At 40.4% G+C, this 17,846-nt stretch overlaps 1 protein-coding gene across 2 annotated transcripts in view; it reads left to right on the top strand.

Moving 5' to 3' along the window:
• LOC112559287 (DNA-binding protein RFX6-like) overlaps positions 1-17,842 on the top strand; it is a 64,957-nt gene extending 47,115 nt beyond the window's left edge. For both annotated transcript variants that reach the window (XM_025230399.1, XM_025230398.1), the window contains exons 8-20: positions 4,088-4,165; positions 5,961-6,074; positions 6,413-6,462; positions 6,694-6,853; positions 7,243-7,378; positions 7,872-7,966; positions 10,470-10,587; positions 10,961-11,080; positions 11,371-11,570; positions 11,719-11,872; positions 12,277-12,591; positions 13,510-13,779; positions 14,255-17,842. In XM_025230399.1, coding sequence (XP_025086184.1) covers positions 4,088-4,165; positions 5,961-6,074; positions 6,413-6,462; positions 6,694-6,853; positions 7,243-7,378; positions 7,872-7,966; positions 10,470-10,587; positions 10,961-11,080; positions 11,371-11,570; positions 11,719-11,872; positions 12,277-12,591; positions 13,510-13,779; positions 14,255-14,391 — 1,947 coding nt within the window. In that variant the 3' untranslated portion in view covers positions 14,392-17,842. The remainder of the gene's footprint in view (positions 1-4,087; positions 4,166-5,960; positions 6,075-6,412; positions 6,463-6,693; positions 6,854-7,242; positions 7,379-7,871; positions 7,967-10,469; positions 10,588-10,960; positions 11,081-11,370; positions 11,571-11,718; positions 11,873-12,276; positions 12,592-13,509; positions 13,780-14,254) is intronic.
• Positions 17,843-17,846: the final 4 nt, after the last annotated feature.

The following is a 17,846-nucleotide window of genomic DNA, read 5'->3' as shown; positions in this document are numbered from 1 at the left end:
CTGGGCGCTGAAAATAAATGATGGGAGGGTCCGGTTTTAGCACGTCGAGCAGCTTGGTGGAGGATCTGAGAGTTTTGACGAACTAACAGGCGGTAACTGAGAGGACATAACTAAGAACGTCATAGCGTCCTGAATTAATGAGAGATAGACGAGGGCTGGGGTAGATTAAAAAGTGGGTTTTTTTTCCTTCAGGAGGAATGCGCAATCTGGTTTTTGCTCACACCCTGCACTCATTTTGATAAGGCGCTCCTCCACATCATCATCATCATCATCATCATCATCATAGCCGTACGACAGAATGCTAAATCACTCGTTCGTCATCCGTACAGTTTACATCGAAAGGTTCAGGGTTCAGATCTCAGCTGGGTCTGACTACGCTTTTAATGTAACATGAATTTACAGGAACAGCCGTCCGCAGTTTCACGAGAAGCTCCATACCTCTCCTCCGCAGTAGAGAGAAATCACCAGATGGAGGCAGACTCTCATCAAAAATAATTCTACCTTTATCAGCTACTCCATGGTCCATCTGCCTCAGTACTCCTAAGTCTTTCCTCGCCCTGTTGGATCGTGTTCTTTCCAGCATAAGTGCAAATAAGAGATCATAATGTTGATAATAAGGCTACCCTTGACCCTTGACCACCCGTGTCCTGTATATCTGTGTTGGTTTGTGTATTTCAATCATTGCTGTGGAGGAAATACTCTTGGAGTAACTTCAATATAGCTCGAAGTAAAGGAGAGTAATTGTGATTTTTTTTTCTTTTTTTGAGAAGAGTCGGGTGGGGTGGAGAACGTCATGCTACCCGAACAAAGATCAGGCTGGCATCTGTACATTTAGCAGATGTCACTTCAATACCACAAAACACGTTGACAGTTATAGAGATGAATGCAGCTTCGACTGCAGAATAGTGTAAACAGACGACGCCATGTCTCCTTCTCCTTTATTACGCTGCCGGGTGGGAGGGAAAGCAGGTTGGGGGGTGATTAGGGCTGGTGGGTGAAAACTAACAAGGGAAAGAGAGAGGGGAGGAAAACGAGGATGATAATGGTGACGAAAGGGGGTTGTGGCTCGGTGGAGAGGAGGGAACGGGTGGTCTGTCGACTGTTACCTCCCGTTTCGATTCTCGGGGGGTTGTAGCTGTTCTGGGGCTGAGTTATCGCTCGTTTCTGATAGCGCGAGTTGGCGTGCCTTCTTTATTAATTATATCTAAATCCCAGCTTATGTAGCGGAGGAGAATGGCCAGCGAAGACCCTGGACTTGTGCAAACACCAACCTTTTCCCTTCTTCTGCAATTTGCCTCGGCCGGGCCGCATCGGAGAAAAATTTATCAAACCGGCAAACCGCCGGGCCCAACTGGCTGTCAGAAGAAAGAAGCCTTGGCGACAGTCAGGCTTTCAATGGCTTTCTTTTGCTTTCAGTTCTGTCTTCGCCTCCAAGTTGTCTTAAGTGGCGAGGACTTGTGTCGGGAGAGGATAGACAAGCGTGCGTGCGTGAATGTGTGTGTACGCATGTGGATGTGCGTGTGTTCGTATACTTATCTGTGTGTTGAGGATTCGTATGCGTATTCGTATGACTGTGCGTGATTGCGTGTGCTGGTCTCTGTGTTAGTGCGTGCGTGTGTGTGACCATGCATTCCATGTGGACTATAATTGGAATGTTACAGCAGCCTCCCTTTCTATTTTTGCTGTCGTCTGTATGTCTCCGATGTCTATGATGCGAAGGCCAAGAAATTTGGACTTAGTCATCAGATGACATTCCTTCCCTTGCATGTGTGCATGTCTGTATGCTCATACTGTTTAAAAATTTCTAGCATAGGATTTACGAAGTCTAAGACAATTTCTGTACATGAACATATCAACAATGGGGCTAGACTTGTAACATTTATGCTTCACTGAAGCTCTCTCACATTCTGATGTCCAAGTGCCAAGTATTCAGTTTGGCTCAGCACGTGAGTCATGGGGACGCGGTTGATATTGAAACCTTTGTTGGGAGGGTCGCAAGAGCTTCAGATATAACGAGGATTATTGATCAAGGGACAATGTTTTATCTTCGTTGAAACAGCTCAAAGACTCGCATAACATCACACTTAAGTGAATGGCTTTTGATCTTCCCTTATCTTGTATCGGAATGCAGTGAGGAGAGGTGTGTGGGTGTGACAATGTGTGTGTGTTATGCAGACTTTGTATATGCAGGCTGTGCGACCCCACGTGTAATGTGATAACACAAACCGAGTTCTTTCAAAAATTCATGTAAGATCAGTAATTGTTTGTGAGACCAGCATCCATTATTATTATGTTTATGTTGTTTTTTTTATTTAGTAAAGCGTTTGAGTCCACCTTTAATGATGGGGAAAAGCGCTATATAAATAAACTTATTATTATTATTATTATTATTATTATTATTATTATTATTATTATTATTATTATAGCTTGGCATACACTAGGTTGTTTAAGTAAAATGATATTTTTGATGCACTCTTTACTATTTCAGTATCTTGAAATTTCCACAAAAAATATATATTAAAAGGAAGAAAGAAAAAACGAAGTAAAGAAAAAAAACCCTTGATAGATTTTGATATCTAGCTGACATTTAATATTGATTAAAAATTGAAGATCGTAGGTGATAATAGTTTCATTTCGATATCGACCTCTGTGTGTGTGTGTGTTTTATCAGCGATACTACGAGCTACATATGTGGTCGAACTAACATTGATTTAGGAAGTTGTAGGTTGATTTTTCGAACACCCACCCTAATAAACTCTTTCTAAAGTGTAAAGACATGTTTGTCTCTTTTAGTCCTTTTTTCTGCTTTTCTTTTCATTCCTCTCTCTCTCTCTCACGCCGTTACATGTGGGTGGTCAGTTCTGTCCCTCGCATGCAGGACCGGCCACATGAGATTTACCTTTGCCGTGTCAACCGTGCGGCTTCTGAAAGCCGGTTTGCATGAGCAATTGTGGTTGTTACGTGGGTTTTGCTGGTATTAGATTATGTGGCGGTGTTGTTGTGCGTTGATTTGTGACAGACTTACTAAATTCTCACGGGACAAATCAATTTCTGTTGTATATCTCTTTAGTAATCTCCAGCCAATCAAAAAGAACTAATAAAAAATACAATGCAAAATACAACGAAAGAAAAAGACAGCAAATAGAGGAAGCGATAAATAAAAAAATAATAAACATAAACAATAAAGAAAGATAAAACAAGATAATATGAACTAAAAGACATCAGAAAATAAGAGAGAGAGAGAGCGGACTTGTCCCCTGGTTTATATTGATCCCTCCTGGAGTACAGTCTTCACTGTTCACATTCTGAGGTCACAAGGTACATGGAATGCCAGCACCCGGACCCCTACCCACTCCGTCACATGACGGAAATTTCACACTGTCAAAGCCGTTAAGTAGCGAGGTCTCACGCAGTATGGCGCGACTGAACTGTAGTCACGACTCTAATGTAGTCGCCTCTTGATGCGACTCCCTGTCACAGGCAGTGGGTGACAAACTCTACCTGTGGGGACAAGGGGTGCATTTTGTGCTGGGGGGTAATCTTGAGACTATTCTCGTCTGTGCCAGTCACATATATTTATCCCCCCTTGTCATCTCTTATCTTCTCTTGCCAGGAAAATGTAAAGCATTTTTACTTTATCGCTTCTGGCTATTAATTTTGAGTCAATCACATCGCGAACTTTCTGCTGATATTGTCCCTGCTGGAGCTGATGACTGCCTTTGGCTTCTGTCCTACTTCCCTTGTAATGACAACTGAAGTCAGCACACACCTTGGCAGCTGACATCCCTCATGTCACTGAGGCCGGACTATATGACAGCTGACATCCTAATGTTACTGAAGCCCGACTATATGACAGCTGACATCCCTCATGTCACTGAGGCCGGAATATATATGTATCATTCTGACAAACATTGCTTGCCATCTGACAGAAGAACTGTATTAAGCGTTTACATCATTTCAGGTAAACTTGTCCGCACCTTAACTAATTAATTGTCTCTTGATGCAGGTGTGAAATCCAGAAATCGCTTGTCTGTGAAGGAAGAATAACAATAATTAATGAAGCCGCTCTCTTCTTTCTGTTGCAAAGGTGGAGACATTCATCATGATGTACAAAACCCACTGCCAGTGCATCTTGGACACCGCCATCAACGGGAACTTTGAAGAGGTAAAAAAAAGTGTTTGTAATCCCCCACTTGCAGTAGAACTGTAGAACATTCATGAATTTTTCTCAAAACGAGAAGAGAGAAAGAGCTGGGGCAACAATATAGAAATGGTGGTGAATCAACAGCAGTCGATTGATTGTAATTTAGCAATGTGTTCTCGAGATGAAGACGGGACAAAAAAAATGTAGGTTAGAGGCACTGGACCCAGGAGTGACGAGGGTTTCAGCACAAAAGAATTAATATAGTAATAATACAGTACTTGTATAATATAATAGTATATAATATATATATTGTAGTAATAACATAATGTATATAGTATAATAATATTTTACTTATAATTACGGGTGTTGGAGACATGGTAGAGTCTGCTAGTGACAGTAACAGTAGTAGTGGATGCAAAAGTTAGTGACTAATACGACCTTATGGTAATTTTTGCAATGTGTATAGACATAAGACATGACATTATGGTAAGTACGATAATGTACACACAGCCAGCTCTATAAACACCGACAGGTATCTGCAGACGATAGTTACACCCAGTATACGATTCCAAGCTTTGATAAGATGATACAGATTCTTATCAACACCCATTTGTGTGCCGGGGTTGCGCCGGGTAAATCTGTCATCATTCACAGGTCATCTATGTGTGGCATACACAAGCAAAATGGCCGTAATTACAGCCACAGGTATTCATAACGATAATCGCCCCTTTCTACTTGTACTTACCTATCGCCAGAAGACAACACGCAGAGTAGTCTGCCCTTGTGTGCAAGGTAACTTTACCGGTCGCCTTGCTGAAGATTTCTCAAGGGGGAGATAACAAACCTGCATCGGAAGGTTTGTGTTTGAACAGCGAAATATCAAGGACTTCAATGACAAATGTAGAAAAACAAGCAGGATAAGAAATTATATTCCTTCGTTCTTAGAAGAATGTTGTTCGCCTTGGTCTTTAAGTGGACTGTTTAGCCTCGGCTAATTTTAAAATGAGTCCGTTGAAAGCAGGGACTAGCATTTGAAGTGCTCAAGATAGTGTGTTTAGTTTTTGCCTGTCTCTTTTCTACTTGGTGTTGTTCAACATTCCAATAGATTTTGCTTTTTTTTCTAACATTCCTTTAGCAGAAGGGCAACTGCACATGATAAACATTGGGGAAAGGGTTTTTTGCGTGGCTGTTCTTATTTTTCAGAAATACAGAAAAAAGCAGTGATTAAGCCTCCATTTTTAAAGGACAGTTCAAGATAAATTGTAGCATCTTAGCGGATAACTCAGTAGGAGGGCGGGGAAACTCCGATGACCACTCACAGAATGAGTCATTAGAGGTGCGAGCCAGCTGCTGAGTTGAAAGTAAAAGATAAACCCTCAACCTTTATTACTTTGTATTTTTTGGAACTGTCAAAGTTTGTTTTTTCCCCTCAAGTGCTTTAGTTAAAACTAGAAAGATGGCGGGCAATGTGTTTATGAAGCATGCTGGGTTATGTGAAGTGGGCCTTACAGTTGGTAGGATGCTGGTGTAGGCGTTAGGGTTGGTAAGATGAATGTTGTGTGCGTCCAGCTTTCATAGAACAGAGTCAAGGAGGCTTCTTTGGCACACGGTTGTCATGGTAGTCTCTAACCATATCCACTTTTTGCTTTTCTTAAATCAAGTTCACAGACTTTTTTTTGCACAGAAAAAAACTATGATTAAAAGTTAGTTTGTTTCTAGGTTTGGTTGCCTGAGTAAAAATTCAGTCACTTCCCGAGTTTTGCAGTCACCTTTTTAACAGAGATATAATTTATCCTTTGCCTTATTTCTGATGCAGATTCAGAACTTTCTGCTCCACTTTTGGCAAGGACTACCCGACCATCTGCTGCCATTAATAGAGAACAGCGTGTTGGTGGACATCATCTGTGTCTGCGACTCCATTCTCTACAAGGTCAGTAACTCCTCAAGGTACTAACTCATTCTTCAAGCTGAAAACTTGTACAGATGTACACTTTTGTGATGATATATGGACACGTGTGAAGACATGACACTTGTGAGGGCATATACACGCTTAAGTATACATAACACAATTTTATTCTTTATATTGTGTCAAATTAAATAAAACACTTTTAGTTTATCAGAATACTAAAAGCTTCTAGAAAGATTCAATTCCAGTAGAGAATTTGTCTGCCACATGCCGAACTTAAATTGTTGGACAACTTTGTATTCACATCGCCCAGTAGGGCAGAGAGTTGCAGTGACTGAAGGCTCCTCAACTGTTTTTTCTAGGTCCTCACTGAGGTTCTGATCCCAGCAACAATGCAGGAGATGCCAGAGACGTAAGTAGTTGCTTCAATACCAAAATTGTTTTTCTTGTTGTTTACACAGACTCATACAAAGTTTATTCAAAATACGATTGACTGCAGAACAATTTTGATACTCCCTTCTTTTCTAAAGTTTCCCATGATGCAAAGTACAATATAAATAACGGACGGATTGATAGTTTAATACACAAAGCTGGCTGGAAACAAAGAGTCTGGCTGATGTAAGGAAGCCATGTATGATGACAGGCTTCTGTGTGACATCCGCAACTTTGCCAAGCACTGGGAGAGCTGGGTGGCATCAGCTCTGGAGAACCTTCCCGACTCTCTTGCCAGCGGGAAACTTCCGGTCGCAAGGCGCTTTGCGCAGGCGTTAAAGCGGCAAACTTCCTTTTTGCACTTGGCACAGGTAATAACATGAGACGATAGGTTGTAATTACTGTTCATAGACAAAACAACATTACTTTTAAATAAACGTGGATTGATGACTCTTTTATCTAAAAGAAAATTGATATTAATTTAAACATCAAAACTGATAAGAATTAATATTAATGTATCTCGTGTGGTATTTATTTCTGACACGACCAGAGATTATTCGAAAATGTTATTCAGTTTGCAGCATATGTGGTTTTGGCAATCATTATATGTAATTAATTTTTAAATAAATGTGATAAAACTTGTATTTGCAAAGGCTAAATAATTAATGATCACACGTTAGTGTCTTCGCTTTCTGATACACTTTTTAGATTATTTATATATGTACACACAAACAAACATGTGCGTGCAATTCATGTTCAGACTGCACGCCCAGTCCTGTACGATGCTCAGATGGTGAACTCCATGATTGCCGACATTGATCGAATAGACTTGCCGTGCATCGAGTCCCAGCCCTTCATCAAGGATGGAGTTTCTGATGGAGAGCTGAACGCCGAGTGTAAGTGCATACACTGTACCTCTCTATTCACGGTGACATGGGGAGCTGAGCGATGGATGTAAAGTAATTCATGATATACTCTGTCTATGGGTTGCAAGCTGAACGATGGGTGTAAGGTCCTACATTACATATTATTTGTCTCTTATGTTCTGTGTGGAGTATATAAGAGATTAGATGAGTAAATAAAATAAGTGTAACCTGGCCAAATGTAGTCCCGTGCGTTAAAGACGATTTGCAGCGAAGATGCTTTTCCTGCATGTACAAGAAAACATTCAGATGATAAATACAGAAAATGAGGGAATGTCAGTCAGTCAACATGCCATAGTCGACAGTATAAACACCAAAACAGAGACCTACGGTTATCCTCGATATGTGATCGTTTCTTCTCTCTAATAAAATTACTTGCAGAATATTTTACACAAAAGGACAAGCTATTATTGTCCTGTGGAAATAAAAGTTAACTGTGATTGTCATCAAAGAAATTTTCTTTCAGTTCTCCGAGAATTTAAAGAGCTGCTGAGAAAACAAGCCACTGTGGAAGCCTTCACTGAGTGGCTAGACTTGGTGGTGGAACAAAAAGTGATCAAGGTGACATGTCTGTCTTATAATATTTTGTGCTTCATCAAATTTTGCATTTAAGTCGTACTGACATGGGGCTTACTCAGGGATTAAAAATGGTCATCACAAAGAAACGTGTTTTCATGATAAAAGAAGAATTGGATCAATTACTTATTTTGATTGAATGTCGACAAAACTTTTGGGAAAAATTAGAAAGCAGTGTTGCTTTGTTTGTTTGTTTGTTTGTTTGTTTGTTTGTTTGTTTGTTTGTTTGTTTTAAGCATTCTGTCTGTTGAATCCTCTGACAAAGTTGGAATAATGTTTAAAAAAAACCATTGTAGTTCCTGTTTTACTCCCTCTACTTTCTTTTTCTTTTCTTTTTTTTTTTTTTTTTTTTTGTTGTTTGTTTGTCGGTTTGTTCTCTTTCTGTGAGAAATACGTACGTGTGAGTGAACGAATAAATAAGAGATGCAAAGACGATATAATAATAAGTTGGCGGAGAAGAAAGAAAACAAGAAAATAAGCATGAAAGGGAACTAAAAGCAAAAGGGTAATGGTCTGTGATTGTAGATTGTGCTTAGAGACATGGATCGGCTATACCTATCTTACATATTGTTCAGGATCTTCTGAGTTCACTGATGCATCTGCCAACATCCGGTTAAAGGCTTGCTTTTGAGTGTTGCTCATTTTTTTTCTCCTCCTTTCTCGTCTGCAACTTCATTTCATAAACCCGGTATCGCTGGCCGTGCAACAACAAACTTAGAAGCTAGTGACAACAACAGCAACATTTATATTATTATTATTAGTGTTGTTATTATTAAACACACTTGACATTGTGGATTTCCCCAATGACTAACGTGCTCAATTCGCAGTTAAAAATATTTTTTAGAATGTAGACGAAGAAAGTATGCTAACCCCTGCAAAGCACTCACACTTTACGAGTGGGGGGGTATGGGGCAGGTAATTATGCAGTTTGTGTCGGTGATGCCCCCTGGTAAAGAGACAGCACTTGAAGTTCGTGTTGTCTTGAAATCAATGTCGGAAGTTGAGACCTAACTTGAGACCTACCCAGTGTTAATCTTTGACTCATATCTCGAGGTGCGCATTTGCACATGAATACTTTCCACGATCATCTTCCGCCTGCCGATGGCTGGACGGTCGGGTCCTTTGTGTGCACACGACTCCAAGGAAAGTTGATATTCCGGCCGTTTGAAGCCTCCGAGTCAACAAAAGATCAAACGGAAGGTATTTCTTGCCGAGGGCTGCGTGTTGACGCAAGTAAGGTCATTGTAAGTGACAGGGGCCGGGATGAGGATTACTTCACACTGAACTAAGCTCACGGAGGGAGGAGAAAGTCAAATGTGACGTGCAGGGTCGAGTGTTGACACTTCCCTCCCGCTACCCCCTTTCAACTATCACTTCTTTTATGGTCGCAACGGTTAGCGTCTGTCACCAGTACAGTGAGGATTGCATGCCCTGTGTTCAGATCCTGTCTCGGGCAGAGTGTTTTTTTTTTCTCTTCTAGTGTCATCTCGTTAGGCAACTGGCTGCATTGCCGTGAAATAGCAATAACACACTAATTTCTCCTGTTTATCATGGTCTTTGATCTACCCCACTCTCTCACACACCATCGATTATATCATCATCATCTTATACTACTATGGTTTTCATATTGTATTCATTACCCTCTTATTCTCTAATCCTCACCTCTCTCTTTATATTTGTATACATTTGTATATGTATGTGGTCTGTCTCTGTCGCAGTCTAGCCGAATTATATAAATTATTTCTCCATTTGCCATACATTTTCTCGGTATTTGTCGGCTATCGACTGTGCTCATCAAACAGTTGGTGGAGGTATCAGAAGGTGCTGTAGACATGTCGTGTGTGCCATGAGCTACACACACTTATCAGCAGGTGCCAGCCAGTGTCTAGTTCCTCCCTTCTGTTTGTGACATTTCCAAAGTCAATACACTGTGATGTGAGTGACCTGTCGTGCCTAGACAGACAGGCGAGCAGACGCGAGGGTAGCCGTGTGGTAAACCGAAACCCGAGGCTCTCATATCGGCCGGTTCGATACCCGCAGGTCGCGGCATACCACTAGTTCAGCTATTAATTGCTGAAAAAATACAGGCAGTATGGAAGAAGTGATGGCTACGTTTTTAAAAAAGCGAAAACTATTTCATAAATAATTGCGGGTCTAATAATGATAATCAAATTTTTAAGCCTAAACTTCATAGTCCAGGCATCTATAGAAGTTTACCAAGTGAGATTTAAAAAAACATTGTAACCATTATCTCCAGAGATTCTGAGATTCATTACCTTCTTATGGAATGATTCCCTGTCTTACTGTCTTATCCGGTAAACCAATAATCTCACAGGTTCTAAGTCTCACTTTCTTCTCACACCTTGCTAAATCGTTGTTCTGTGTCTCACTGTCTTATCACAACTTGGTGAACCACTTTCAAAGATAGTCGTTGAAGACATCAACACAAAATGAACGACTTTAAAAATGTTTCCTGATTCATCGACAGCCAAGTAAACAAAATGGACGGTCCTTCAAGAAGCGTGCCCAGGAGTATCTGCTGAAGTGGTCCTTCTTCGGAGCTCGTGTCATGCACAACCTGACTTTGAACAACGCTCAGAGTTTCGGTAAATTGCTTTACAATACAACAATAGAAGCTTATGGGGAAATGAAAGTAACAGAACTCAAAAAGTACTACCCAGAAATCGTTGTGTCTAATAGCGGTTGATCTTGTACCCGATCTCAAGGCATGCGACTGAGTGTGTGGGTGTAAAAGAGAACAAAACACTAAATGTTGAAAATCGTAAATCTTTCTCTTTCTCTCTTTCACACACACATACAGACATACAGAGAGAGAGAGAGGAATCGGGAGAAAATATACACTGTAGTTTCATTATCTTATGTGCTGTTATCTCCTTTGTGTTCAAAATGTCAGCAAAACGACTGTGATCAAGTTGGTCCATGAGGTTCAATTAAATTTGTTTTCTTTATCTCGCGAAGGCTCGTTTCACCTGATCCGCATGCTGCTGGACGAGTACGTGCTGCTGGCGGTGGAGAGTCAGCTGCACTCGGAGAAGGAGCAGGAGCTGCAAGCGGTTCTCGAGAAACACATGAAGCCAGGTGAGTGGTCAGTAGGAGTCACACAAATACTTCAATGTAGTGAAAAAACTAAGTGTGAAAGAAAGGGCAGGTGAAAAGAGAGTGTCACGACAAACCTTTAAATGGCAAGCACAGGTGTCACATTGCGGTTTGAAGCAAGATCTGAACTCCTGGCATTTGGATTGTTGTTACAACATTGACACATCAGCGCCATCTTCTCTTGCGTTAAAGACCGCTTTTATTGAAATATAATCAAACACCACTTATTTCTAGAAGTTCTCGGCAAATTTTATTTCTGTGGCTGATTTCAGACGACACAGGGTCGAAGCCAACATTGCAGCAGCCTGCCAGCACGTGCTTTGTAGCCACGCAGAACAGAGCGCCCTCTCGCAGCGGAAGTGCGCTCAAGCGGGAGCACTACAACGATGTCCCCACTAACGGGCCCTTCACACCTGTGCAGTACAATGGGAGGGACTCGTACGGCGTCTCTCCGCAGCTCCCTCTAGGACAGGTAAGGGACCGCTTGTAGGGCCGGATTTTAGACTTGTTCATGGGACAGTTGCTGAATATGAAATGAATGTGAATATGCGCTCTTTAAGTGTGATATAATTGAAAATTATCATTTCCTTTCACTCAAACTTCCGGATTTTTGTTTTCAGACCATGTCTGGAGCTCCGATGCTGACGCCCCCGATCTCACCCATCGTACCCAATCCTATCAACCCACGAAATACTGTCATCAGCCAGGCGCCTATCGCCTCCTACGGACCGCCCACACAGCCTCCCATGCTTTCTTCTACATTTCCTTACTTAGGTCAGCTCCAGGGAAGATGCATTCATTGAAAAAATATATAAATAACCCCACGAACTTTTGACCGCATAGAATGAGAATGAAACTTAGGAAAAGCACTATGTGGCACTGAGTCTCGTTGTTTATCAGTCTGTGTAAACTGTCTTTATACTCTGCTCGCGACAAACAATAAATTATCAACTACCAGTTTGGTAGACAGACCAAGAAAACGTATCTTACTAACCGCAAACAAAGAAAAAAGTGGCACATACTTATTAGATACATATCAAGGATAAAGAGATGATGTTGTGGACATGGTTATTTAAAAGAATTTAAAACAAACGAAATATCATTACGAGGTTATGTTACAGTGGTTAGAAAACTTCTCGCACTGATAAAATATATTTTCCGTCTCTCTCGGATGACAGGTCAGCAAGCAGACTACAGCCATCATGGCTATCTCAGCAACTATCCTCATTCCCATCACACCAGTGCTTTCCGGTCGCATGCCAGCGCCCCCTACTCCGGAAGCTACGGCATGAAAAATGATCTCGACTCGTTTCCTTACCCTGAGCAGCCTTTTGCCCCAGACCCGTACTCGTACCCGACGTACATGAGTCAGACAGGGGGCTACCCGACTTCAACCGTGAGTCTGTCCAGTGCGGGTACATCGGGTAGCGCCTTCAACGTGGTGCAGAGCGCAGCCAGCAGCTTCTCCACCCACCATTCCTACCAGAGCAGTGGTACGGTGCAGGGACCTTTCCTTGATTGCTCATTAGCGAAATAGTTCCTTGACATGAGAGAGTGATTTCGCTTAGTCCAGTTAATTCCTTCCGCTTGTCTCCCCTTCATATTATCTTCATGATGGTATTTTTTTTTTTTTTTTTTTTTTTTTTTTTTTTTTTTGTCTTTTGTTCTTCCTGCTGTGGTTATTGCTGATACTGAGCAAATTATTCATTAATAGCTCGTTACTTTCTCTTCATTTAAATTTCATGTAAATTTTCTACAATTAATTCCTGTTGTTGTTGTTGTTGTTGTTGTTGTTGTTGTTGTTGTTGTTGTTGTTGTTGTTGTTGAATAGTATTTCTTTGTTATCGTCATCGTCAACAGCAACATCACAAACATCACCTCCGCGTTTTTCTTTCATAATGTAACAAGGTAGACAACCGTATTTACTTGTCGGAAGAGAGTTTGTCAACCGAATGATCAAAGGGACAGCACCCACCTTCACCATACGATCCAGTTTACCTGTCCTTTTATTGTCAGCGTGAAGATTAAACCCTTGTCACTCCACATAATGTCTTGTCAAACTCTGACTTCAGCTTTTCTCCAGCGAAATAAAGGCTGAAAGGAAACACCTTAGCCTTTAGCCACCTCTAGAGGACCTCCACCATTTTAACATATCCCAGCGACAAACTCATTGATTTAAATTTTGCTAGTCTCCCCCCTAATCTCTATTTCCTTGCCTCTTTCTTCTCTCAATCTGTCTGTTCGTGTGTGTGTGTGCAACGTTCTGTTTCTAATTACTGTGTAATCTCTTCTGTAAAGGCCATCAGGTTTCATTTAAAGTTCAATTCAATTATATTTTCTTAGCCATTATCTGTAAACTCTGTTGCTTCCTGTCATTTGCCTGATGGTAATCACCAGTGTGTTGTCTCCAGATTACTATGGAAACGCCGGTTTTCCACAACCGCCCAAACCGTTGGTGGAGCACGTGCCTGTCATCCAGCAAAGGTCATCTGGTCCCTCCCACCATCCCCACCCACACCACGGCGTTACCCACGCTCACCTCCACCACCCTGCCCATCAGTACCCGGAGGTGAACGATCCGCTGAATTTACTTGACCGGCCACACAGGTCGAATGGTGTGGGTATGGGGATGACCAGCACAGCAGGAACGTCTGCAACATGCCACAGTCCACCACACTCAGGTAAGCAGGTTGGCACTCAAGTGAGCCAGGTGAGCCAGGTGAACCAGGTGAGCCAGGTGAGCGTGAGTCTTGAGGACAAAAGAGTTTGTGTTTCATTTGGGGATCGCCTAATTGTCTTTACGATCCTTCTGGGGTCAGATTATGGTCAGTAAACATTTCGTTTAAAGAGTGGCTATCATAGACCGGGTAGCATAACGGTTAGACCAGCAGCATCCAAACCTTAAACCCGTTTAATACTCGTTTAAAGAAAAATACTTTATTCAGTTGACCCGCTGTGAAATGAGTACCTAACTCCGTAGAAGGTTGTGGAAGGTAAGGCAGTGATGGACATCAGGTAGGTACTATCCTTAAAAATACCTGAGAGCACACATCCGAGTTTTGTTTTTGTTTGTATTTTTGGTCCAAGGGAAACAATCGTATTACCACTCATTGTGCTTGCTTCTTCTTTTTCTGACTCTTATTTCTTATTTTGCAGTTCACCAGCATGGATCTCTAGGAGAGGATCTTTTGTCTATGGATGTTGCACAAATGATGGGAGCTGACCCCGATTTGACCTCCGCTTACGTGGATCCACGACCTTTGCCCTCAATTAACACTGTATTCATGTCATAGCATTGCAGTGGCCTTGCACTTCACCAAAACTTTATTGTTTTGTTGTTTGGGCTTACGACTAAGCGTGTGCTTGTTTATTATTCTTCAAGTTTGCATTTGGATGTATATTTATTCTTTGCTTGCTTCCTTTATGCTCTTCGGACTTTCTTCAACTTCCCGCCTTTCAGCTCGAGTGAGAATTTCTCAGATTTAGTGTTTTTTTAATTAAAGGAGCAGTACAGTTCAAACACTTGTCCTTGTGCACAAAGACCACGTGTTGCATGTTTCTGGTTTCATGTTCTGATAATTTAGTCCTCTCACCACTGAAACATTTATTCTGGTTTTGTTTGTTGTTTGTTATCTTGACATTATCCTTAAAGAGTTAAAGACTTTTTGATGATTTAATTAATTGCTTTCATTAAGAGAAACTAATTATTATTATTTCTTTTTATTGCATTCCAAAAAAACAACTCGTTAATCAGTGTGTGCAAAATATATGTGCGATGATGATAATAATAATAATAATAATAATAATTGTATAGTGCCTGTCTCCATCAGGACTCACAACCCATTACAGTAATACAAGTGTTAGTGTGGATGTACTTACATGCAATTAATTGTGAGTATCGGTTAGGAAGGAACACTATTAGTCATGTGGACAGATGAGGAAGAAGTGCAGATGCATGCAAATGAGCGCGTGTGTGTGTTTTTAAGAGAGTAAATGGATTTTTATGTAATCAAATACTTTCTTACATATGACAATACTTTTTAAATAAATGAAATTGTTAAAGTATGGCCTTAGAAAGCCTAACCCTTGGATTCGTTCAGCATGAGTAGACAGCCATTAGAAACAAATGAATTGCGAAGTCACAGATAGAGAAGGTGGTGTGGACATAGTGTGTCAGAGTCACAAGACTCCCTAGTGTCATGGACGTAGCCAGGCCCACGTGAACAGGACGTGAATAGTGTAAATACGTTGTTGTGTGTTTGTTTAGCTAAACTAACGGACGTAGTGTAAATAAACCCTCGCATGTACCCCACTAGCTAATTACACCCTTTTTGCTTGGCGACTAACTTTTCAGTTTCCTTGTGAACTTTGACTTTAGTTGATTGTGTTGGCTTTAGATTGTTTATTCTTTGTCATCTCCAGGAGACACATAGCTGCTGATGTTGTACTGTACCATTCGACAGTATTTAGGTTGAGCTGGTTGAGATCTGGTATTAAGTACAACTGTATGTGTACAGCAATAATCCTGTTTGCCGTTACTTGTGTGGTGTTCTTATTTCATGTAAACCTGCAACTTTCCACTGGACATTGCCTTTGATGTGTTACGACAACACTCGTTGTGAGAGTGTCCTGATAAACAGGATGGACAGAAACAATATTTGTGTGTGGTCTAACACGAAAGTGCAATTTTTATAGATGCGTATGTAAATAATTTGCTCTTGATTATTTTTACTAAGTACTGTTAATTACATAACTGATGTATAAAGTAATGTTTTCTTTTGTGTGTGCATGTGTGTGCGCGTGTGTATATATATATTTCATTTTTGAGAAATAGGAGCCAATGTAAGTTTTATGAAATGAAATACCTTTTTCTAAAATACCTGGCAATGAAGAGTTTACAAATTATGTCTCCCGCTATGCACTCGTTGACATGTCACCAAGACACTGAATACCATTGAACTTTGATTCACATCTTGTCTTTGGAACAAGAACTTTTTCTAGATGTGGAATTTGTGACTGTGACTGATTGTGATATACCAACGGTTAGTGAAAAAATTGATGAGATTTCCTCATTAAAAATATAATAATAAAAGTTATCAGAATGAACATTGGAAATTAAATGCTTGCAGTCTTAGTTCTTGATGACTGTAGAAAAAGTCAACAAAGTCAGAACCACCCGATTCTAGTATTTTTGCGAGGTATAGAAAAAATAGCTTATTTATCAGAACATAAATTAAGTCCTACAAAGAGAGATAAGTGCAGTATGCTTAAATGTGTTTTTTTTCTCCAGAACATTGATAACAGAGAAATCAGTTGTTCACAGATTCAAAGGGAAGTGACGTGCAGAATTTCATTTATGTATTATAACATTTTTCAAATGTTTGTCAATCCTTGATTACAATAAAAGTGTGCAGTATTTGTGTCACATGCTTCACGTGCATCCTTAGCAATTTGTTTTGCAATGTGTGGACAAAAAAAAAATCATTGTATTTTTAAAGCAAGAGTTATCTCTCTGCCAGACAGAAGAAATGAGATTAGGAAATTGCTTTTAACGGGTTTCATCATCCTCACAGAGAGTTTAGAGAGAACAAACTTGAGTATTGGTCAGTAATGAGAAAGAAAAGATGATTTCAGCAAATGCTATTTCCTGAAACCTTGATGACATCCTTTGAGCACGTTTTTCATTGACTTTGGAAGGAAGAGCAAACAAATGAATGAAAAAAACTCCCTTTGATAGCCCTCCATTGATCCCCTGTTTGTACAGACTGGAGTTAATTGTTATACGAACATGGGAGGTAAAACTACACATGGTTCTTGCGATCTGTTGGTTCTGCAGTTTTCTCTTCCACGCCATGTATTTAATTAGTATCCATGCAAATGTCTGGATATTTTTGTATTTCTTTTGTTTGCAAGGTTTGTTTAGTTTCCTTTCCGAGAATGGGCAAGCTCGCAATCAATTCTTCAGATTTTTTAATGTTTTCTCTTTTCTTTCGCTCCGCACGCTCCACTGTTTGTTCATGATGTGCACTTTTAAAAATATTGTTTATTAATGTTTGTATATTTACTTTTGTAGAAGTGCGTGTTCATGATTCACTAACCGTGTGTATGTTTATACACACTTACATCAGAGATGCAGTGTGCAGATAGTCGTTGTTGTCTGTATGTTTTCTCGACCATGTGTAGGCGTGTAAGTGTGTGTGTTTGTCTGTGTGTTTGTCTGTGTGTGCGTGTGTGAAAATGTTGTATAATCGTGTGCATTGACTCCGTTCGTTGGCGTAAAAGCATTTTTACTGACTCATAAACATGTTTTTCCACTTACACTTAAAATACTGCCTTCATTCTTTTTGTTTCTGAAACTAAAGAGTCTTGATTGTAAAGTAGTCAAGCTTTTAACATGTTATAATGGGTCCTGTAAAATCCTCCCCTCTGTATTAAACGAACTTAACAATGCGATTTTTTTCAAAGAAAAAAATTACTGTTAGTCCTGAAATATTTGCTGTAAGTGTTGAGCGGCTACCTGTCTTTTTAATTTTTGAGCAGGTACACCTAGACGAATGAACAGATTGGACCTAACTGGCACAAAACAGGAATTTAGCTTGAGAGCAATGACAGTATTTTTTTCTGGATTGTGAAATGTCTCTAGAGATGCATGAGCAAGTGGTTCAGTGGTACAAGAATCGATTTATACAGTCGTGTGATAATGCTATGTATTGAGGAAATTGCAATAAACGAGTTGTGTGGCTATGTT

The sequence above is a fragment of the Pomacea canaliculata genome, linkage group LG3 (assembly GCF_003073045.1).
Source record: "Pomacea canaliculata isolate SZHN2017 linkage group LG3, ASM307304v1, whole genome shotgun sequence".
Lineage (NCBI taxonomy): Eukaryota > Metazoa > Mollusca > Gastropoda > Architaenioglossa > Ampullariidae > Pomacea > Pomacea canaliculata.
The sequence above is the reverse complement of the archived record's forward strand: the minus strand, read 5'-3'. Positions and strand labels throughout refer to the sequence as shown.